The sequence below is a fragment of the Oncorhynchus kisutch genome, linkage group LG12 (assembly GCF_002021735.2).
Source record: "Oncorhynchus kisutch isolate 150728-3 linkage group LG12, Okis_V2, whole genome shotgun sequence".
Taxonomy (NCBI): Eukaryota; Metazoa; Chordata; class Actinopteri; order Salmoniformes; family Salmonidae; genus Oncorhynchus; species Oncorhynchus kisutch.
The window spans coordinates 26,739,668-26,763,810 of record NC_034185.2 but is presented as its reverse complement, the minus strand read 5'-3'; the positions used below and the strand labels follow the sequence as shown (position 1 = coordinate 26,763,810).

General features: G+C 42.2%; 2 protein-coding genes across 5 annotated transcripts in view; one reads left to right on the top strand and one right to left on the bottom strand.

Annotated features, from left to right (window-relative positions):
• Window positions 1–4,507: 4,507 nt before the first annotated feature.
• Window positions 4,508–10,578, bottom strand: spats1 (spermatogenesis associated serine rich 1). Of its 3 annotated transcripts, none has more exons than XR_004211921.1 (7): window positions 10,236–10,578; window positions 9,711–10,046; window positions 9,344–9,468; window positions 6,441–6,608; window positions 5,554–5,659; window positions 5,010–5,069; window positions 4,508–4,811 (listed from the first exon to the last, which is right to left on the bottom strand). XR_004211921.1 is itself a non-coding variant. In XM_020495962.2 (6 exons), the coding sequence occupies exons 1-6, from the start codon at window positions 10,346–10,348 to the stop codon at window positions 4,694–4,696; spliced, it is 690 nt and encodes a 229-aa protein (XP_020351551.1). In that variant the 5' UTR covers window positions 10,349–10,573; the 3' UTR covers window positions 4,508–4,693. The 3 variants fall into 3 exon arrangements, 1 of the variants encoding a protein (XP_020351551.1); XR_002256568.2 differs by having other exon boundaries at window positions 9,961–10,046; window positions 10,236–10,574; XM_020495962.2 differs by lacking the exon at window positions 9,711–10,046 and having other exon boundaries at window positions 10,236–10,573.
• A 2,668-nt stretch (window positions 10,579–13,246) lies between these two features.
• Window positions 13,247–24,143, top strand: part of LOC109900792 (protein cornichon homolog 3) — a 48,278-nt gene continuing 37,381 nt past the window's right edge. Inside the window, exons 1-2 of one of the 2 annotated variants that reach the window (XM_020496614.2) lie at window positions 13,247–13,847; window positions 20,763–20,831. In XM_020496614.2, the coding sequence (XP_020352203.1) occupies window positions 13,770–13,847; window positions 20,763–20,831 (147 nt within the window). In that variant the 5' untranslated portion in view covers window positions 13,247–13,769. The remainder of the gene's footprint in view (window positions 13,848–20,762; window positions 20,832–24,143) is intronic. The other variant, XM_031837247.1, reaches the window with a different exon arrangement.

Genomic DNA, 24,143 nt, shown 5'->3' with positions numbered 1-24,143 from the left:
GCCATCGATAAAAGACAGTACTGTGCAGCCGTCTTCATCGACCTGGCCAAGGCTTTCGACTCTGTCAATCACCATATTCTTATCGGCAGACTCAGTAGCCTCGGTTTTTCTAATGACTGTCTTGCCTGGTTCACCAACTACTTTGCAGACAGAGTTCAGTGTGTCAAATCGGAGGGCATGTTGTCCGGTCCTCTGGCAGTCTCTATGGGGGTGCCACAGGGTTCAATTCTCGGGCCGACACTTTTCTCTCTATATATCAATGATGTTGCTCTTGCTGCGGGCGATTCCCTGATCCACCTCTACGCAGACGACACCATTCTGTATACTTCTGTTCCTTCCTTGGACACTGTGCTATCTAACCTCCAAACAAGCTTCAATGCCATACAACACTCCTTCCGTGGCCTCCAACTGCTCTTAAACACTAGTAAAACCAAATGCATGCTTTTCAACTGTTCGCTGCCTGCACCCGCACGTCCGACTAGCATCACCACCCTGGATGGTTCCGACCTAGAATATGTGGACATCTATAAGTACCTAGGTGTCTGGCTAGACTGCAAACTCTCCTTCCAGACTCATATCAAACATCTCCAATCCAAAATCAAATCTAGAGTCGGCTTTCTATTTCGCAACAAAGCCTCCTTCACTCACGCCGCAAAACTTACCCTAGTAAAACTGACTCTCCTACCGATCCTCGACTTTTGCGATGTCATCTACAAAATAGCTTCCAATACTCTACTCAGCAAACTGGATGCAGTTTATCACAGTGCCATCCGTTTTGTTACTAAAGCACCTTATACCACCCACCACTGCGACCTGTATGCTCTAGTCGGCTGGCCCTCGCTACATGTTCGTTACCAGACCCACAGGCTCCAGGTCATCTACAAGTCTATGCTAGGTAAAGCTCCGCCTTATCTCAGTTCACTGGTCACGATGGCAACACCCACGCGTAGCACGCGCTCCAGCAGGTGTATCTCACTGATCATCCCTAAAACCAAAACCTAATTTGGCCGCCTTTCCTTCCAGTTCTCTGTTGCCTGCGACTGGAACGAATTGCAAAAAGCTCTGAAGTTGGAGACTTTTATCTCCCTCACCAACTTTAAACATCTGCTATCTGAGCAGCTAACCGATCGCTGCAGCTGTACATAGTCCATCGGTATATAGCCCACCCAATTTATTTTATTTACTTTTCTGCTCTTTTTTTATCTCTACCTGCACATGTTCATCTGATCATTTATCACTCCAGTGTTAATCTGCTAAATTGTCATTATTCACTCCTATGGCCTATTTATTGCCTACCTCATGTCTTTTGCACACAATGTATATAGATGATTTCAGCAAATCAGATTACGACTCCATTCTGCTCCTCCCTTCCTATAGGCAGAAACTCAGGAAGTACCCGTAATAAGGTCTATTCAACGCTGGTCTGACCAATCGGAATCCATGCTTCAACATTGTTTTGATCACGCGGGCTGGGATATGTTCCGGGTAGCCTCTTAGAATAGAATTGACGCTTACACAGACACAATGACTGAGTTCATCAGGAAGTGTATAGGGGATGTTGATACCAAGTTGACTATTTAAAATTACCCAACCCAGAAACCATGGACAGTTGGCAGCATTTGTGCAAAACCACCACATTTAACCATGACAAGGTGACTGGGAATATGGTCGAATACAAACAGTGTAGTTATTCCCTCTAAGGCAATCAAACAGGATAAACGTCAGTACAGAGACAAAGTGGAGTTGCAATTCAACGGCTCAGACACAAGACGCTGATCGTGGACTTCAGGAAACAGCAGAGTGAGCACACCCCTATCCACATCGACGGACTGCAGTGGAGAAGGTGGAAAGCTTTAACTTCCTCGGCGTACACATTACTGACAATCTGAATTGGACCACCCACACATAGAGTGTGGTGAAGGTGGTGCAACAGCGCCTCTTCAACCACAGGAGGCTGAAGAAATATGGCTTGGCCCCTAAGACCCTCAGAAACATTTACAGATGCACAATTGAGAGCATCGTGTCGGGCTGTATCACCGCCTGGTACGGCAACTGCACTCCCCGCAACCCAGGGCACTCCAGAGGGTGATACGTTCTGCCCAACGCATCACCGGGGGCACACTGCCTGCCCTCCAGGACACCTACAGCACCCGATGTCACAGGAAGGCCAAAAAGATCATCAAGGACATCAACCAACCGAGCCATGGCCTGTTCACCCCGCAAAGTCAGTACATGTACATCAAAGCTGGGACCGAGCTGAAAACAGCTTCTATCTCAAGGCCATCAGACTGTTAAATAGCCATCACCAGCCGGCTACTCAACCCTGCATCTTAGAGGCTGCTGCCCTATATACATAGACATAGAATCACTGGACACTTTAATAATGAAACAGTAGTCACTTTAATAATGTTCACATTCTGCTTTACTGATCTCAAATGTATATACTGTATTCCATTCTACTGTATTTAGTCAATGCCACTCCGACATTGCTTGTCCTAATATTTATATATTTCTTAATTCCATTCTTTTACTTTTAGATTTGTGTAGTGATGTGAATTGTTAGATACTACTCCACAAGTTGGAGCTAGGAACACAAGCATTTCGCTACACCCGCAATAACATCTGCTAAATATGTGTATGTGACCAATATATTTGATTTGATTTAGAGCTCTGCTACCTGACCCGAGCCTGACGGCCCCAACATTATACTGTACATCGGGTTAGGGCCATGTAGGGCCTGTTTTTTCATCAATAACCAGGGTACAGGCAGGGCTCGGGTGTCACTAAATTGATCAGAGCCGCTATGAGGCAATGGTTTTGCTAGTCCTGTGTGGCTCACTTGGTAGAGCATGGCACTTGCAATGCCAGGGTTGTGGCTTTGATTCCCACAGGGGACCGGTCTGAAAATGTATGAACTCGCTCTGGATAAGAGGGTCTGATAAATTACTCAAATGTAAAAATGTAAACACGTGCAGGGAGTGAGTGACAGACAGAGAGTGACAGACAGAGAGCAGCAACTAATGGAGCCCAAGCTCGGCCCTTACATTTGGCAGAAGCAAATCGGGCCTGAGGTAGGCTAGGGTCTGAACGGCATGGCTAGGGCTCGGACTTAAAATGAATGCCCGTGCAGGGCTATAATGTGTGGAATTTGTGGTTTGCTTTCAAAATTAAAGTCCCTCGCTGAAAAGGAAGCAATGGTTACCAATAGTGGAATCATGACATATTTGGACTAGATAATGCTAAAGGTTGGAATGTTGTTGCCTAATTTTAAATGAACATATAATTAAATGATTAATTATAAAATAATTAATTAGTTTGACAACAGAGAGACACAAACTGTTGAAATCCCATTGTGGATGTATTAGACTGCATAATTGCATTGGGGCATACTTATATGCACTGAACAGCCTTACCTATGGATTGTGAACCCATCGTGTCAACAAATATGTAATAACATTCCAACCTTGTTTAGTATTATCTAGTCCAAATATGGCATGAATCCACTATTTGTATCCGTTTGCAGCACTTTCAATGAGGGACTTCGATCTTGCAGACGAAACACAAATTCCACTATTGTGGCTAGTGTCACATACGTAGAGAGAAGTGGGTAACAACGATGTATATAAACTCTGGATTGCTGATGTTATTTATTGGCCATTGAGAGGCTTTGAAGGCACCGGTTGGCCGTATTGGCACTCCCCAGTAGGAGCAGTCCTCCATAAGAATGAATGGAATTCTACAGTATTTCAATTCAATTTAGTTTTTTTGTAGTGGGACAGTAACATTAGTAATCTCAAAAAAGTACACTTAAAGGAAACATTCAAAAACTTTTTGTACTGAACATGCCCAGGCAAACCCACTGAGCTATACGATTCCTGCTCTACCCTTTGCTTGTCGATCTGGAAAGCCTCCGCAAATGAAAACGTACCTTAACACAGATGCTGCATTCATCACATGTCGGAACCTCCAAACCTCAGAAATAAGTTATTTGCGTGTAGCTTTCTATTGGTTGATTCTGATACTTTCCAATTGGAAAACTCTGAACGGCCTACCGCCTATCATCTTTCTACAATGTCGTAAAAATTCAGAGTTTCCTTGATCCGACATGTCATGAATGCAGAGATACATGGGACCATTATTAAAAACCTGTACACACCCCCTCCCTAACCTTGAGGCATGCTGAAGTGACTAAGCAGCTAATAGTGGCAGCCCTAGTTGTCCCTGTCTATCCTGAACGGGATCAGCAGTGTTGTTTTGCTGAATGAGGGATTGAGCCCACCACTTATCTTCCCCTGGGAATTAAGGAAATCTATGTGATGCACCTCTGCCAGACTATAAGGCAAAACAGAGGTCAGGTTATCAACTGTTGCTGACCTAATTGCTTTTGGAACTCAGCAAAGTCAGGCCACCTGGGAACTTTTTTTCCCTGCTTGGCTTATTGTTGCTTATCTCCCCTCAGCAAATTGCATAACCCAATTGTTCAAAAGTGAATAGTGATGTCAAAAGCTCCAAATGATGTCATGACAATTAGTCACTATTTATTACATCATTGATCCCCTACTCCCACCAAACTTCCTTATCAAACTACAGTAGAATCAAAACCATGTGGCTGTAATCATGCTGAATGATCATAATATACAGTTTGGAATCGTTATCCATTTCTCCTCATTCATCCAAAAAACATTTTGACATGTCAGTTGTCCAGCACAGTTTTGAATATGACTGGTGCAGGCCTCCATTTACTCAGCTTCTTCACTTCCAGTATGTCTGCCTCCCTGTCCTCCATCCTCTTCCTCCCTACATATGGAATACTGCAGAAAGACATCACACACACCAGCCACAAATAAATGGCAAAACATACTATACATCTGGAATGCCTCTTCATCTAAACCTTGCATCAATCATGTACATTTGCATAAATAATATCACTTGTTAAATACAATTCTTCTTCCCCAGGTCTCCAGAAGTGCACAAGTTTAAACGTTATCTTAATTGGTTATATGTCTCACCATGTCTTTTTTGGAGGTGGCTGAAGAGGAACGAATGTATCTGCACTGAAGGTCAGTGACCTACAGAGGACAATTCCACTGTGAGTATGAAACCACCATCACACGTCACTGAGCATGCTGATACCCATCTTTTCACAAATGTGAAACTGTGGTTATGTCTCAATTATCTCTCTTTCCTTCCAAATTGTGCATTTGTCCACTCCCCTTCACTGATTAGAAAGGAAATATGATGGAAGCTCCCACTGCCCTATGACTCCAGCAATCTACTACCTTTAGATTGGTTGGAAGTAGTGAACAAGTGTACACTTCAGGTGAAAGGAGAGATTATTGGGATGCTCCCTGTGTGCTAAATTGTTGTACACTTGCTGTTTGTCCCTTGAAACTGGGCAATATAAAGACCAATAGCACCATCTTTCAGCCATCTGTAGTAATTCATGTATGAAAACAAGACAGAGCTACAGTATATCTACAGCACCGTAGCCTACTGTATCCTATTTCAATCAAATATACTATCAACACAACTGAAGGAAAACAAAAACCTTACCCAAAATGTGTTGTTGGTAATGTTGATCCAAACTTGTGAAAGTCAGGACTGTACTCAGGTGTTAGATAGGGTCTAGAACCAGGTGCAGAATGGCAGGTAAACCTGGCTGGAATGGAGGAACAAGCGGCTACATTATGATACATATATTCTCTTGTCTACAGACTACGTAAACATAATCGAGCATCTGACCAAATAATGCAAGATTTTAGTTCTGGGTTAACTGAGATTATAATACATCTAACACTGAGCATAACCTTGTTTAACCCAGAAATAAAATGTAATTGTATGTTTACTTAGTCTGTCCAGGAGAAATTACACAGAGCTGTCACGCCCCGGCCATAGAGAGGCTTTTATTCTCTATTTTGGTTAGGCCAGGGTGTGACTAGGGTGGGCATTCTATGTTCAGTTTCTATGTTTTGTTTTTCTTTGTTGTTTTGGCCGGGTGTGGTTCTCAATCAGAGGCAGCTGTCTATCGTTGTCTCTGATTGAGAACCATACATAGGTAGCTTTTTCCCACATGGGTTTTGTGGGTAGTTGATTTCTGTTTAGTGTTTTTCACCTTTCAGGACTGTTTTGTTTATTCCCTTTTGTATTTAGTGTTCAGTGTCAATAAACAAACATGAACAGGTACCACGCTACGCTTTGGTCCTCACCTTCTTCAAACAGCCGTTACAAGAGCATAGCCAATCTAGAATGTATTCTTCTATTAGCCTAAGTCATGCATTCCAATGTACCATCAGAAAGCCTAACCATAAACGCAGATAATCCTAAACTACTTATCAACTTTAACACAATAGCCTTCATCGGATCATTTTGTGGAAATAATACTTTGAACATTCTGCAAAACGTATGCGTTTTCACTGCTACTAAATATTTGCAGTACATACCTTGTTTTTTCCTCCCGATGGTGACCTCCAGAGTTCTCTCTGAAGAACACCGTATGGTCCTATACTGGTGACCTCCCTCCAGCAAACAGCGTTTGCCAACATGGAAGGTTCTGGGCTGACCAAAGTTGGGATAAAACGTCCACTCAGTCTGGGACACCATGTTGGCCTCTACAGAAATAAATGGGAGTAATAGACGTAAATAGAGGTTTGATAAATAGTATGCAAAACATCAGCGTTAGTGATCGAATAAAGAATGACGTCACACAGTCCTATTTATGATGTAGTACTGTACATTCAATAGGGGTTACTGACGAGGTACTGTTTGTCAGATTATTGGCACTTTATACACAGTGTACAAAACATGAAGAACCCCTTTTTGCCCTCAGAACAGCCTCGATTTGTCAGGGCATGGACTCTACAAGGTGTTTGTATTTTGTATTTATTAAGGATTCCCATTAGCTGCTGCCTCTTCCTGGGGTCCAGCAACATTAAGGCAGTTATATACTAAAATATTAAATTTCTTAACACAACACATTAAGTGTGTTCCCTCAGGCCACTACTCTACTATTACATATCTACAATACAAAATCCATGTGTACATCCATGTAGAGGGCATGTCTTATCATGTGCGTCTGTGCCTGTGTGTGTCTCTTCACAGTCCCCGCTGTTCTAGAAGGTGTATTTTTATATTTTTTAAATCTGATTCTACTGCTTGCATCAGTTACCTGATGTGGAAGTGTTCCATGTAGCCATGGCTCTATGTTGTACTATGCCCCTCCCATAGTCTGTTCTGGACTTGGGGGTTGTGAAGAGACTTTTGTTGGCATTTTATTTTTATTTAACTAGGCAAGTCAGTAAAGAACAAATTCTTATTTACAATGACGGCCTACCTCGGCCAAACCCGGGCCAATTGTGAGCCGCCCTATGGGACAATCACGGCTGGATACAGCTCGGAATCGAACCAGGGTCTGTAGTGATGCCTCTAGCACTGAGATGTAGTGCCTTAGACCGCTGCAGCACTCGGGAGCACCTCATATCTTGTGGGGTATGCATGGGTGTCCGAGCTGTGTGGTAGTAGTTTAAACAGACAACTCGGTGCATTCAGCATGTCAACGCTTCTTACAAAAACAAGTAGGGATGAAGTCTATCGCTCCTCCATTTTGAACCATGAGAGATTTACTGCATATTATTAACATTAGCTTTCTGTGTACATTTAAGGCCCAGCTGTGCTGCCCTGTTCTGAGCCAATTGTAAATTTCCAAGGTCCCTTTGTGGCACCTGACCACACAACTGTAGTCCAGGCGTGACAAAACTAGAGCCTGTAGGGCCTGCCTTTTTGATAGTGTTGTTAAAAATGCAGAGCAGCGCTTTATTATGGACAGACTTCTCCCCATCTCAGCTACTGTTGTATCAACATGTGTTGACCATGACCGTTTACAATCCAGGGTTACTCCAAGCAGTTTAGTCATCTCAACTTGCTCAATTTCCACATTTTTCATTACAGTATTTAGTTGAGGTTTAGGGTTTAGTGAATGATTTGTCCCAAATACAATGCTTTTAGTTTTTTAAATATTTTGGACTAACTGATTACTTTCCACTCACTCTGAAACTAACTGCCCTTTGTTAAGTCCTACAGTGATTTCACTCGCTGTAGTAGCTGACGTAAATAGTGTTGACTCATCCGCATACATGACACACTGGCTTTACTCAAGGCCAGTGGCATGTCATTAATAATGATTGAAAATAGTAAGGGGCCTAGACAGCTGCCCTGGGGAATTCCTGATTCTACCTGGATTGTATTGGAGAGGCTTCCATTAAAGAACACCCTCTGTGTTCTGTTGGATAGGTAACTCTTTATCCACAATATAGAAGGGGGTGTAAAGCCATAACACAAGTTTTCTATTAGCAGACTATGATCGATAATGCCAAAAGCCGCTCTTAAGTCTAACAAAACAGCTCCCACAATTGTTTTATCATCAATTTCTCTCAGCCAATCATCAGTCATTTGTGTAAGTGCCGTGCTTGAATGTCCTTCCCTATAAGTGTGCTGAAAGTCTGTAAAATAGCATTGTATCTGAACAAAAACATTTTTTTCCAAAAGTTTACTAAGTGTTGGTAACAGGCTGATTGGTCGGCTATTTGAACCAGTAAAGGGGGCTTTACTATTCTTAGGTAGCGGAATAACTTTTGCTTTCCTCCAAGAATGAGGTTACACACTTTCTAGTAGGCCGAGATTAAAGATATGGCAAATGGGAGTGGCAATATTGTCCACTATTATCCTCAGTAACTTTCCATCCAAGTTGTCAGACCCTGATGGCTTGTCATTGTTGATAGACAACAGTTTTTTCACCTCTTCCACACTCACTTTACAGAATTCCAAAGGGAGCATTCCACATGGATGCTGGCCCATGTTGACTCCAATGCTTCCCACAGTTGTGTCAAGTTGGCTGGATGTCCTTTGGGTGGTGGACCATTCTTGATACCCACGGGAAACTGATGAGCGTGAAATACCCAACAGCAAAATACCAGTGCCCCTGGCAACTACTACCATACCACGTTCAAAGGCACTTACATGTTTTGTCTTGCCCCATCACCCTCTGAAAGGTACACATACACAATCCATGTCTCAATTGTCTCAAGGCTTTAAATCCTTCTTTAACCTGTCTCCTCCCCTTCATTTACACTGATTGAAGTGGATTTAACAAGTGACATCAATAAGGGATCTTAGCTTTCACCTCAATTCACCTGGTCAGTCTATGTCATGGAAAGAGAAAGAGTTCTTAATGTTTTGTACATTGTGAAATCATTGCCTCTTATATATTGGTAAATTAAATGGGGAGGGGGGGGGGGGTATTGTCAAACAATCAATCATTTGTAGACATGATCTAAGCCCAGTGACTCACGTGGGAAGGACCTGAGCAGTCTGGTCTCTTCAGGGAACTTGATCAATTTGATGTGAGGGAGTGGAGCATCACTGTAACGAGGTGCAGGCAGCCACCGCAGACCAGAGCTCCAGTCAAGGTCACACCTGGAGAAGTACAGTACCCAGTCACCAATCCGTGTGCTGGACAGCTACTTGGTGTGCAGGCTTTTATTCCAGCCCAGCACTTACACACCTGACAGAGCTAATCATCAACTAACAATCAATAGCTTGATTAGCAGTCTTAAGTTAAGGGTAAGGTGCCATAATGATGAGGCATCATGAAATTGGTAAAAAAAAAATATATATATATATATATTGCAGATAAGGAGAGAGGTAGGCTGAGCTACCTTCTAGAAGCACTGCAGGATTACTGGTTGCTGCAGCTTCCTCTGCTTTGACATTGTGACATAGCTAATGATGAGACAGACAGCCCTGTCAGAATGCCATTGTGTCAAGCCAGTTCCAGAGACATGAGAGTGGTGTGAGTAAACACTTTCTCAGTTAGTCTTTTGTGTTCATCTTACATTAACTCTGACAATGACGTATCTTGGTATGTCAATGAATGAAGTGAAATTATAAAGGAATGCTATTGCCTACAGTCTGGTGTTCTTAGATCCTCTCAACGCGCTGGACTTGGATTTAGCTTGCAAAGGTCACTGTGCCTGTTCTGTATCTTAGCTACCCTACAAACAAACCGTGTAGAAAAAGAGAAAGCACACAAAATAATGTGATTGGTAGGTTACAAAACTTTAACCTCTAGACTATAGATTGTTGTTTGTAACGTAACCCTTTATCCCTGTACATTGAATCCCTTTTAACAACTTTGTTTATGTTCATACAGTGTATACAATAGTCTAGAGACGATCACTTACTCTGTTAGGTTGGGCTCTATGTGCTGAATGTGCGGTCTGTAATTTATCTCTCCTCCATGTGAATAGTGTCTGCCGTGGGATCCGAGCTTGTCCAACGCGCCAAAGGTACACATGCTGAATGGGAACCACCTTTTGCACGAGTTTATTACTTTATATTTCAAGGAAGCGTATCCTGATAGCTATTTTACTATCTAGATTAAGTTTAATGCGTCTCGCCCAAAAAGGTTGTTGGAAACAATAGGCCTGTATGACACGTTTGTAGCCTATAGAACGACCAAGCTGTTGCTAGGAGAGAATGACAAACTTCTCTGAGAGGGGTGGGTCGTTCCACCAATTAGGTGCCTTTTGAGGAGTGTAACTTCGTGAGAGAAGAGAACGTGTTATTTCTCCCAATTGTAACATTCTGTCATAAAGAGCAAATGTTCAACTTATTAAAAAAACATGTTTCCCCATCTCAAGAGGTCAAATAAAATATCCTCTTACATTTACATTTAAGTCATTTAGCAGATGCTCTTAACCCTAATTGCTCCTGTAAATCGTTCTGGATAAGTGCCTTGCTCAAGGGCTCATCGACAGATAACAGGTTTGAACGTGAAGGTGCCCACATACATAGGGTTGGTTTGCTTCTAGCAGAACACAGCTAGGCGAAATAAACATCTGTGCTTGCATTCTCCCTAAAGACCGTCAATATTGCTGTTGTTTGTCGCTCTTGAGCCACTGTAGCAACAACATTGTGAGAAACACTTCCTCAAAATAGTCAGAATTAACCTAAAATAAATCAATAAATCTGTCATTAATTTCAACGTTTTTGCCAAGGAAGACTTAGTCACAATTTTAAATCTAACTACGATGTTTGGTGCAGTATTTCTCAAGTGAAAACATTTGCATGAAAACTAATCTCTCATTGAATGACAACAAACACTTCATGTTCCCACTCCTACTACTAGTGTTTTTGACCAGTCACCGACAAAAGAGGCGTAGATTTCGGCTACGAACTTTGACTTGCTTTAAGAAGAAAATGTGTGCTCAAACAGCCGAAAACAAACGTGCCGAATACCAAAACCAACAAAAACATCATAGAACTTCTTCGTAATATATGTGCCGTTTTACAAGCATTCGGTAAGCTTTACAGTGTTGATGATTTCACCTTAAATAAATAGAAAAATAGAGTCTGTCTATGTACAGTATGGGTAACGAGTGTTGATGTGTGAAGAGTAGAACCAGCTCACCCACATTACACTATGATTTGACTATTCAATGTATCTTTTAAAGGAATAGTTTCACTATATTAAAACAATTCAGTTCACGTAACAGGGATTACCTTAAAATAAGGGAATAAATTGTTGTTTTGTACCTTAATATGAATCACTAATCACATGAAATGAAGAATAATCTTGAGAAATTAGGGCTTTACAATGATGGTGAAAGCTTGGAGAAATGTTGGTGTTAAGTGGGTTAAAATCTTGCTTGAAGTCACAGAGGATACACGAGGAACACACAATTTTGGACACTTGGGAAGTCTCTATTTGTTTTAAAAATCAGATTGGTTGAGTTTTCAGTGCGTCAATCTAATTACATAATTTACAAAACCCCTTATTTAACCAGGGGGGGGGGGGGGGGGGGGGGGTTCAAGGAACATTATTATTTTCTTTGAAATGTATCCTGTCTTATATTTAACAACGTGGAAGCAAATAGTGCAAATGGCTCAGCTTCAAAATGTTAGTGTTCAATTTACAGTAGTGAAATTCAAGCCTTGCCCGTACCCTAGTTATTGATGAAAAACCCCGACCCGCCCCGACCCGGCCCTAAACCAATGTATAAGGCCAGACCTGTCTGGCTAGGGTCTGGTACCAGAGTCTCTAACCCCAGAGATGATGGGAGGGTTACTTGTGCAAAGCATGGAAGGTTCAGGCCTATACCACATTGACAAAGTGTCAGATGCCTGACCTGTTATAACAACACATTTTAGTATGAATTTGATTATAGATCATTTGTGAAGGATCTATATAGGCATTGTAAAGGTTTTATGAAGGCAAATTTCGAAATTTGGTAGTGCATCAGCAGTTTTCTACTTATTATGTCAGTCACTGACAGTCACTCAATTAGCCCATGTCAGCTAAAAACACATGTTGCAAAGTAAGGTAGTCTAGCCAGCCATCCAATAGTACTGTTGACCAAGTGCTGTTTACAAATGTAGACCTTTTCTTGTAGGCTACTATTTAAAAACAGCATCATTTGCTTTTTGTCATCATTATGGTCAGAAACGAGATATGGTTGTTAGCTGACATGGGCTACAAATCTTAGGTGACATGGGTTAATTGAGTGACTATCAGTGACTGAAATAACAAGTGGAAAACCGCTGATGCACTACCAAATTTAGAAATTGCACCTTGTGTATTCTAATTTACTAACTCTCAACAGTAAATTGAGTCCCCGACTGAGTTCCTAAGTTTAAAAAAATAAGATTAACCGCCAGATTATGGTGTCATTATCTGTCACAACAATTTATCAGTGTCTTGTTTTTTTGTATGTTCCGACAAGTAGGCTATACTATGTAACCATAGTCACTAGATGGCGCCAACAGATAATTTACTAAGCATTTTCCTGGCTACTACCTAGTCAAGACATAAATTTGACTGTCTCATAATGGTGCCCTGGTGTGCCCTAGTCTAGATACATATGTCAAAGGCTTTGTCAGAGTAAATTGCTATTCGTATTGCTATCCCAATACATTTCTCGGAGCCACACTCAAAATGTAAATAATCTGTGGCATCTTTTTACTTAGCTGTACTTAGATTTTTAAGCCCTATCTATGTAGCCTAAATGTTGGATGTGTTTTATTATTTGAGATAATCTGTCGACTCTTCACTTGCTTGAAAACAATAGATTACAGTAATTTATATTTGCTAAAACTTCAAAATCCTAAAAAGCATATGCTTTTGAATGGGAAATTGGAAGATAAATTAGATAAACACTACTGCCTGAACACTGGCCCTTTAAATCCACCTGTTGGGGCGCAAGACTGCGCCTTCGGAATCGTGGAGCTATAGGTTAACTGTGGTTTGAAGACACCGTTTATTGCGAGTGCCAGGAGTGTTGCGGAGCTCCTATTTTAATACCGCCACATTGTAGCCAACCAGATTATCTTTAGTAATTTGCCTGTCCAAAGCATTCTTCCTATCCGGGATGTTTTTGAGCATAATTTGAATCTCTTGATATCCATTTCAAGACATCGCTTGGATTTATATGATTTGTATTCTTGTTGTGTAATCTCTGCATTGAAATGTCTGTCGTTTTCATCAAGTCTAGGCCACTGGTCTAATTTCCAATTAAGAAATTGCGCCGCAAAACGTTTCGACTTCAAAGTGAGACCTTGGATGCGCGTTTCGTTGGAGACGTTCTGCAACAATTTGTTGCAAACATTAAAAGCAAAGTGATGGATGGAGTCGTTATCCCCTCGGTTTGCCATGGCACTTTAATCATTTCATTTTTTTAATGTGATTCATCTGAGTCCTCTTTTCGTGTTATTCAATTATGTTCACTTTCGCTGCCTTTTGCTATATGCTGTCACTGGTCCTCTGTGCTTCCCTGATCTTCTTTGCGATATGGCATGTAAGTGGGTGATTTATTACTTGTTTTTGTTGCTGTTATACGTTTTTTAAGATGTGAAAATACATTTTAATATGATTATGAATGATTTTGGCTATGGACAATATTCCATAATGGTGCGTAATAGCCCAGTGTATTTATACCTGCTCACAACCCCTTGGCCTTTTGCGCAAGATAATTAATACATTATTTGATGTATGCAAAGGTGCTGTTTCAATGCCCAACCTTTAACTTGAATTATAATTTTATTAAGATCCCCATTTGCTGATGCCACGCGCTCTAATGGGTAGGAAAATGCAATACATCCCCAAATTGACACGTGCGAACCTGTATCTCAGACGTTTAGCATAAAACACCACTCATTTCCACTTAATTGACTAAATGGTCATATCAGTTTTATTTTATTTTTGCAGATTTGTTAGCTATGGTTTCATCAAAGGGTTTTACAATTCACTTGACTCAGTCATCATGCACCTCTGTAATCGATTAGGAAATCTGTTAGAGACGCTGGACACACTGAGACGAATTCTCCCCCGCACACAGTTTTATCTGTGTGTTATTGTCTTTGTTCAAACCAGCCGGGAGACCCTGCAACACAGAAATGCCAATAAGAACGTATTACAATATTTGGATAATATAATTATTTACTCTGAAAGCCCTTGCGCCCTCCTGCGGAACTTTATATAAAGACAGATTTCGGTCCACACAGTCCTTCGACCGGCGTACCTTTGCATAGCAATAGACCTGAGACTGAAGGAGAGCTTCAGGTTTACTTCTGAGCCCAGGCAATTACTGGATGCATGGCATGTGTCAGGCCCATAATGGTGTTGAAAGCAGTGGACAGATCTTATCTAGTCTACCTGCTACTTAAGAACATACAGCTTATGCCAAGAGCAGAATTATCAACATGGATATTTTCATTCTGTTTATATTACTGTAATATACTGTAAAGTGGTCATTTCACACACACACACACACACACACACACACACACACACACACACACACACACACACACACACACACACACACACACACACACACACACACACACACACACACACACACACACACAGGCACAAACTTACACACTCAGTTATCCAAAACAACTAACAGCTCATACATACAGTACATTCAATATATCTGGCCCAACTGTGGTCTTGTAAAACACCATATTCCAACCAACTGAGACTTATGGGAAACACAATGCTTCTGATGGCAGGGTGGCAATTTCAATTCACAAACACAGGCATAAGCTACAGACAAATCAGTATAGTATGTTATGCAGGCTACATGGCGTGATGTCACATGCATAGTCAAATAAATGGGTTTTAATTACCAGCCCTTTTTCACATTACAGCATGCCTGTCATCCAGACATCATCTGGGTAATTGTAATACATGATCCCATACACTCTGACAGTGCAATGTACCCATACATCCTACAGTAAATATCCATCCCACTGGGAAAAAACTGGTTAAATCAACAGCAAAGTAATTTCAACCAAAAATATAAATCTGATGACATTGAATCAACATAGAAAATCTCATTGGATTTGCAAAAAGTAATCAGTAATCAATGTATTTTCTTCACCCAGCTTTTAACCTAAATCCAATGACTTGGTGACATTTGATATTGATTTCACATTGAATTCACAGTAAGTTGACAACTCAACCAAATGTAAATCAAAACTATGTTGAACTGATGTCTGTGCCCAGTGGGACTTTATTCATTCTCTTTCATCTAATTGTCCTGCCAAATATTGCATCCCTCTACTTGACAGGTTTATTACAGTTCTGCCTGTTTTTCAGTGGACCTGTCAGGTGTAGCATGACCTACGTCTCCTCCTCTTTACTCTCCTGACACGTTTAGAATATCAGGACATGTCTTGTCATTAATCACTGCCTGTTAACAGGCGGTCTCATCTCTCACAGGGCATGTACTGTACTGCACTGAGGCTGACTGATGAGAACCTTATCAGACACTACGTTGACTGACGGATATGATTTGTTGAGCTTCCATGTCCACAGCACTCCCCATTCTGGGCTTCGGGGGACTCTGAAATGTTCTATCTATAGCAGTGAAATGTATTTTTTATGGTAGTGACAAAGACAAGCTGACGTTCAGTCGTCAAGTTCATTGACTAAGCTGAAACCCTCGACTCTATCTAGCTTAACACATGTTCAAGGTTGATCAATAACAAGATAATCTCATTCAATACCCTTAAAAGTCATTCAGTCTGTGGAAGGAAAATCACACCTCGCTGGTTAGCTATCTAGCTTCTGTCCAGATTGAATGATCAGTAATCAATCATGTAATCCCGGTTACACCATCACTCCTGGGACTGCTTGTAACAGATTAGGGGGAATTTTAATTAACATACCCAATGAACTGTGTTCTCTTGCACTCCGCTCAGCTCCACACTCGCCGACAGAAAATGGTTGAGTGATTTCCCTCCATGTAGCAAAGCCCCTAATGTATTATGAGTGTCATTATCACCATGTGAACTGCTCCTCTGGATCCAGTGACTTATGGGAAAACCCCTGTGCCCATATGATGTGTAGAGAAAGTCCATTGGCTAAGAGAGCATATGTTAAGTTACCATCATTCACTTTCATTGTGGCCATAAAATTCCCCCTATTGTTGTTTTAGTTTTTCTGACGTTTTTAGTGGATGCCGGTTAGATTACCATAATCGTAGGAGGAAACTATGAAGGAGTCATTTGTATACGTGGTTTCTGTCCTGCTGCTTGAATGTGTGCCTCATGCTGGTTCCTTAGGCAAGTACAGGACATTCACAGGTCTAATGATCCTCAGAGCATGCTATTATTTGGAAAGGACATCTTGCTTCAAATTTCAATCTATGTGCAGTACAATAACATGTATCTTCATCTTTGAGGATGTAGGTAACGTAAGTGGCTCTATAAGAGTCTGCTTGGGTTTAGTTCAGTAGGGCTGCGCTTATAAAGGAAGCCCAATTCTGATCTTTTTTTCACGAACTAGGCTTGACTAATCAGGTGAGCTCTGAGAAATCTCTGATGTGATTGGTCAAAAGACCAATTAGTGGAAAAAAAGATCAGATTTGGGGCTGCCTGTATAAACACAGCCTTTGTGGTTGGTTTTGCACGTAGTCCCACACATTCATTAATTCCTCATAGGTTGTTCATCCATCAATGTGACATCAATTACATTAAGTTACATTGTTTCTCACTGTATGTTATATTGCCTTGTATAAATGAAATTGCATTTTCCTGGCAAGAGAAGATAGAATTTTATTATTCTGAGCCAGGGGGGGAAACAAAAATGTTACTTGCCATGCTGGTCTTTGGAGATATACTGTAGGCCTATACAGATGTGAGCATGTTTTTAAGGCCAGTCAACCATGACGTAGCAGAAACGTCCAGTCCCAGATATGGAACCAATGCCATAAAAAAAAGAAGTATTGATCGAAAGCTTCAGGAAATGTAATAAAATAAATAAAACACACAGTATAAAGTCCATTCCCTTCATGTAGATCTGCTGCCTGCAGCCACATCAAAAAGAGCAGCAATCCCCAAATGGGCAGTCTCCACTCACAGAGGAACCCCCAAATGGGCAGTCTCCACTCACAGAGGAATCCCCAAATGGGCAGTCTCCACTCACAGGGGAATCCCCAAATGGGCAGTCTCCACTCACAGAGGAACCCCCAAATGGGCAGTCTCCACTCACAGAGGAATCCCCAAATGGGCAGTCTCCACTCACAGAGGAATCCCCAAATGGGCAGTCTCCACTCACAGAGGAACCCCCAAATGGGCAGTCTCCACTCACAGAGGAATCCCCAAATGGGCAGTCTCCACTCACAGAGGAATCCCCAAATGGGCAGTCTCCACTCACAGAGGAATCCCCAAATGGGCAGTCTCCACTCACAGAGGAATCCCCAAATGGGCAGTCTCCACTCACAGAGGAATCCCCAAATGGGCAGTCTCCACTCACAGAGGAATCCCCAAATGGGCAATCTCCACTCAAAGAGGAATCCCCAAATGGGCAGTCTCCACTCACAGAGGAACCATTTCTGAAGCTTCCAAGCGGTTGCACTGGGCGCATCAGACATTTTATTGGTATTCAGTTTAGTGAGTTGATTTGGGGCGTCATCCTGCAATTACTGTGACTGTGAGCAGACCAGACCTGTCAGTCCATGATTGCCTTTCCAGTCATAGAAAAGTCCTGCACCCAATGATGACAAAATTAACCAATTTCAGGCGTTTTAAAATACTCCTGAATAATTAACCATAGCTGGTCAATTATTAACATTGAACTTGTCGTCTTTTTCATCAGAATTTATGTTCTCCGCATCGCGGTTGTACTGTTATTTTTTATGTAATTATTTCTATATGAATGCCTAAAGTAGAATGGCAGTGACGTATGGTAGGGAATGTGTTCAAAGAGAGTCAGGGTCTTTCACAAACAAAGATAACAGTTGACTTGCCAGTCGACCATAGAGTCTGTGGACCAAGGGCGGCCAGCCATCTCCATGTATGGATGTACACAACCATTCAAAAGTTTGGGGTCACTTAGATATTTCCTTGTTTTTGAAAGAAAAGCAAATTTTTTGTCCATTTAAAATAACATCAAATTGATCAGAAACATGGTGTAGACATTGTTAATGTTCTAATTGACTATTGTAGCTGGAAATGGCAGATTCTTAATGGAATATCTACATAGGCGTACAGAGGCCCATTATCAGCAACCATCACTCCTGTGTTCCAATGGCACGTTGTGTTAGCTAATCCAAGTTTATCATTTTAAAAGGCTAATTGAGCATTAGAAAACCCTTTTGCAATTATGTTAACAAAGCTGAAAATGGTTGTGCTAATTAAAGAAGCAATAAAAATGGCCTATTTGAGTATCTGGAGAATCAGCATTTGTGGGGTCGATTACAGGCTCAAAATGGCTAGAAACGAAGAACCTTCATCGGAAACTCATCAGTCTATCATTGTTCTGAGAAATGAAGGCTATTCCATGTGAGAAATTGCCAAGAAACTGAAGATCTCGTACAACGCTGTGTACTACTCCCTTCACAGAACAGTTTAAACAGTCTCTAACCAGAATAGAAAGAGTGGGAGGCCCCGGTGCAGCAAGAGGACAAGCACATTAGAGTGTCTCATTTGAGAAACAGATGCATGACAAGTCCTCAACTGGCAGCTTCACTAAATAGTACCCGCAAAACACCAGTCTCAACGTCACTAGTGAAGAGGTGACTCCGGGATGCTGGCCTTCTAGGCAGAGAAAAGGCCATATCTCAGACTGGCCAATAAAAATAAAATATTAAGATGGGCAAAATAACATAGACACTGGACAGAGGTACTCTGCCTAGAAGGCCAGCATCCCGGAGTCGCCTCTTCACTGTTGACGTTGAGACTGGTGTTTTGCGGGTACTATTTAATACAGCTGCCAGTTGTGGACTTGTAAGGTGTCTGTTTCTCAAACTAGACACTCTAATGTACTTGTCCTCTTAATCAGTTGTGCACCGGGGCCTACCACTCGTCTTTCTATTCTGGTTAAAGACAGTTTGCGCTGTTCTGTGAAGGGAGTAGTACACAGCGTTGTACGAGATCTTCAGTTTCTTGGCAATTTCTCACCTTCATTTCTCAGAACAAGAATAGACTGATGAGTTTCACAAGAAAGTTCTTTGTTTCTGGCCATTTTGAGCCTGTAATCGAACCCACAAATGCTGATGCTCAAGATACTCAACTAGTCTGAAGAAGGCCAGTGTTATTGCTTCTTTAATCAGAACAACCGTTTTCAGCTGTGCTAACATAATTGCAAAATGTTTTTCTAATGATCAATTAGCCTTTTAAAATGATACACTTGGATTAGTTAACACAACGTGCTATTGGAACACAGGAGTGATGTTGCTGATAATGGGCCTCTATACGCCTATGTAGCTGGAAACAGCTGATTTTTATTGGAATATCTACAATAGTCATTTACAACATTAACCATGTCTACACTGTTTTTCTGATCAATTTCATGTTATTTCTATTCTATTTAAAAAACAAGGACATTTCTAAGTGACCCCAAACTTTTGAACGGTAGTGTATGTTTTCACCTGGTGAGCAGGAGGTGTCACTGTGTCAGTTTAGGCAACATTGAATTCAAAGACTTCTATTGAAGACCACCTCATATGGTGAGGATGATAAGCATGAATATATAGCGTGTATTTGCTGAACATTCCATCTCCTCATCACACCCCACTGCCCCAGGTGTTTACAAACAGTCCATCCATGTTGTTTGCCATTGGCCCGTGATGAATTAAGGGAGCATCAACACAGAGAGCCCGCCAGCCAGCCGCCAGAATCACACCACAGGGAAATATGGCTGGCTGGCTGGCTGGCTGGCTGTGTGTGTGTGTGTGTGTGTGTGTGTGTGTGTGTGTGTGTGTGTGTGTGTGTGTGTGTGTGTGTGTGTGTGTGTGTGTGTGTGTGTGTGTGTGTGTGTGTGTGTGTGTGTGTGTGTGTGTGTGTGTGTGTGTGCGTGTGTGTAACACAGAACAAATTAATAAAATACACACACGGACACACATGACCCTAAGGACTTACATACATGCAAACACATCCACTCTCTGCCTCTGCTGTGCCGCTGAATGGCCACAGGGAATAGACATGCAATGTCAGCTGTCTCTATAAAAGACGATACCCCCCCTATGCAATTACTAGCACTGCTTCTAGTCCTATTCCTAATGCAGCTCTGTCTGTCTGATTGATCCTGTTTGTCATGCAGTGTTGTAATCGCTGTGCTAGCTCCCAGACAGCCCATAGAACCACTGACACAGCTACAGCCACTGACACAGCCACTGTGAGTGATTAACACTGATGCAGCAGAGAACTAAAACACATTGTTCTTTTTCCTCACTTTGTCACTCTCTCTCACTCTTTCTCAGATAACAGCCTTTGATGAACTGCAGGCAGACTTTAAGGTCCCCATCGATCAGGGCAATCCACTCCATGCGGTATGTGTGTTTCTCTGCTGTGCTAGTACACTTACATGTTACTCATGTACTACTGTCAAACATGCTCTCTGACTCCAGGAGTGAGTTTATTTTGGCGAACGTGGCTGGAATATGTGAGCGTGTGGAAAGTGTGGTGACTGTAGGATGTGCTCGTGGTGAATTAGTGTATGATGTGTCATGTGTGGTATCTGGAATATGCATGTGTAACCAGCGTGTTTAGAGCATGTGAGTGCGTCTGCTGATTGTTTTGGGCAAATATGTGGTGCGTGTGTTAGTGTATGCGTGCGTGTGTGTCTGCGTGCCTGATGCTTGCGTGCGTGTCTTTGTGTGTGTGTGTGTGTGTGGGGGGGGGGGGGGGGGGGGGGGGGGGGGGGGGGGGGGGGCTTGGAAGAGGTGTGTAATCAGCACCAGGGGCCGCGGCCAGGTGTAGTGCCACCCTGCTGCTCCAGAAGATCTCCCTCCGTCATCTGCAGCTCTGCATTAATACAACAGGAACCAGATGGCTGCATGCTGTTCAATTCCTCCTCCTCTGGACTGGGACTGAGTGGCTGACAGGCACCTCACATCACAGATTTAAAGGCCACAACACCCTGGCTGTGTCTGAAATATCGTGCAATACTTTTGACCTGGGCCCACGTACCATGTAGTGCCATTTCAGGTGCACGCTCTGTATAAATTATATTCCCTTCATTAGAGAAGAGATGGGACACTGAGGTTGATAAAGGACAGGTTCCGCTCCATGAATCCCCTCTGGGGTTTCTGGGTTATTATTCCCTCTGGCTCCTTAATAGAGGAGAATGACTTGAGCAGTTTAGGTATGATGTCCCTGGGACAACACAGTTTAGGTATGATGTCCCTGGGACAACACAGTTTAGGTATGACGTCCCTGGGACAACACAGTTTAGGTATGATGTCCCTGGGACAACACAGTTTAGGTATGATGTCCCTGGGACAACACAGTTTAGGTATGATGTCCCTGGGACAACACAGTTTAGAGGTGACATTGACTGTACTGCCGCAGCACTTGAATGTTGACAGCTGTGTGTCCTTTGGGATAACTAGAGAGAAAAGGTGGATGGAGAGACAGCGTATTCGAGGAACAGGATTGCTGAGCAGTTTCAAATGCAAATGTATGAGTTACTTTTTTCAAAGTCATTGTAGCTTTGAAAATGATCTCAAAGTACAGCGACACTTATTTTTTGTAGCATTTGCTTTGCATGTAATTATGAACAGCACCAGGATACTTAACTTGATTCTAATACTTGTGATCTCAGAGAGAGAGAGAGAGAGAAAGAAAGAGCCTGAGTGTTCAGTCTTTGCCACTTAAAGAAATTGTGTCGTTTATCACTGTGCAGATTTATTTTCAAAGCCATTTTAGCTGTCGCACTAGCTGTTTGGTCAAAACAGATTCCCAAATGAAAATTTGTCAGGCTATGCAGAAGTTGCCTCCCACTGAGGCACACGTTGCTAGGCAACCCCTTGGACCTGCCCAGACAGGCTCTGGCTCAAGCCAGTTTAAAAGACTTGCTAGCAAACATTTGTGCTATGGAACTAAATAAGTACTGCACTCTGACCACAAAACGTATTTGCTAGATTAGTTCATCGTGTTTTTATTCAAGCAATGAAAGTGAACTTCAAAATGTGGTGTAGTTTTATTGGAGATGCAGCTGTTGTTGGTAAGAAGTGAAACTGCTAGCTTCTGATATGACTTACTCAACCTTTAAAACCTTTAAATGACATAAAAATGTATTTAGTCAAATCCATTGCACAACTTCATAGTCTCTCACTCCCCATGGCCTCCATGCTCTTTCCTTCCACTGTGACATGGATACCACCTTCCCTTTTTCTCTCCCTCATCTCTCTTCTTCCACACCATTTCTCCCTCCATCTCCTACCTCCCTCGACCACCTCATGAGTCCTGATTGGAGATTGATGGCCCTGGGCACCACCCTGCTCCCCTGCCACCCTTGCCACCTCTGCCACCAGCGGTGTCATTCCCATAGGGAGCACAGGGGCATGTGCCCCCTCAGATTTGTTTTTAAAGATAATTGTTTCTCTTTAAAACGACTTGCCGTCTAGCAATTTTATGAAGTTGGCTTTAGCTAGCCCAGCTACTGTAGATTCCCAATCTCCCAACCTCATAACTAGCCACCAAGAAGCCATTTCAGGCTAACAATCAAGTTAGAGTAGCTATCATAGCTAGTATGCCTGCTGCCAAGGTTGGTAGAATTTTGAAAAGCAAGCAATAACTAAATGTACTGAATAAGACTCCCATTCCTCTCAATCTTTTACCCATATTTTAGTAGAGATGCAGAGAAAAATACATAGTTTATTTAATAAAGAACCACCAGTCAGGAGGATACAGACAGCTCAAGAGGTATGCTTGGATACATTATTTTTTTTACATAGAATTAAGCCTAATGATTATGGCTATAGATTGCAGGAACAAGCTGTTTCAGGTGTTTGAAATATGCACAATTCTCCACCACCAGCCATTCTTACATACTTTGTGCCCCCTCAGATTTTTGGGGTAAATGATGCCCCTGTCTGCTACATCAGCCTCACACCCAGGCAGCAGGCTAATTAGTGGCTGACTGTCATCTGCCCTTCCCCCAGGGGGCCTTCTGGGAGTCAGGGCTCACACTAGACCTAGAGCAACCATAGTAGGGATCCACAGACACACAAACACACACACAGAGTCAAACACACACACACACACATATAGAATCAAACCTCACACACAAACATACACACACAGCTGTGAGACTCTGGTTCTGGGGCTTCAGGCACATATATAAAGACAGGGCCTATTATCACAGGGAGGAGTGCCAACACAGAGAACAGTGGGCTGAAAAAAAGTAGGTTTATTCCTAGAGAGTTTGTGTTCGAGAAGGAGGTGGACGTGTGTGTGTCTGTGTGTGTGTGCGAGCCCTTGTGTGTAGTGTATAAGTCATCTGGGTCTATGGGGACGTACATTCAGGCCCAGATGTATTTCAGCACTGCCAATGTTGTTTACTTTGAGGAGGCCAGTGCCTATCTGCCTATCTCTTCTGAGACTCTCAGATGACACACCAGTGCAGAGCCTGATGAGAATACATTATGCTTTAATACTTTATTCCCCACAGCGCTCCGGGCCCTTCTTGTGATGGGGCCCTGCTTTGTGATGCTGATGGCATCTGTTGCTTCTCCGACTCTGAACTCACGTTCTATCAGCCAGGGATTAGCCTGAAGCAAATAATATAATCTAAGTCTTGCATTAAAATCAGACTGATAAAACGGTGAATAAATTAATGCAAGGAAAGGGAAGCAGTT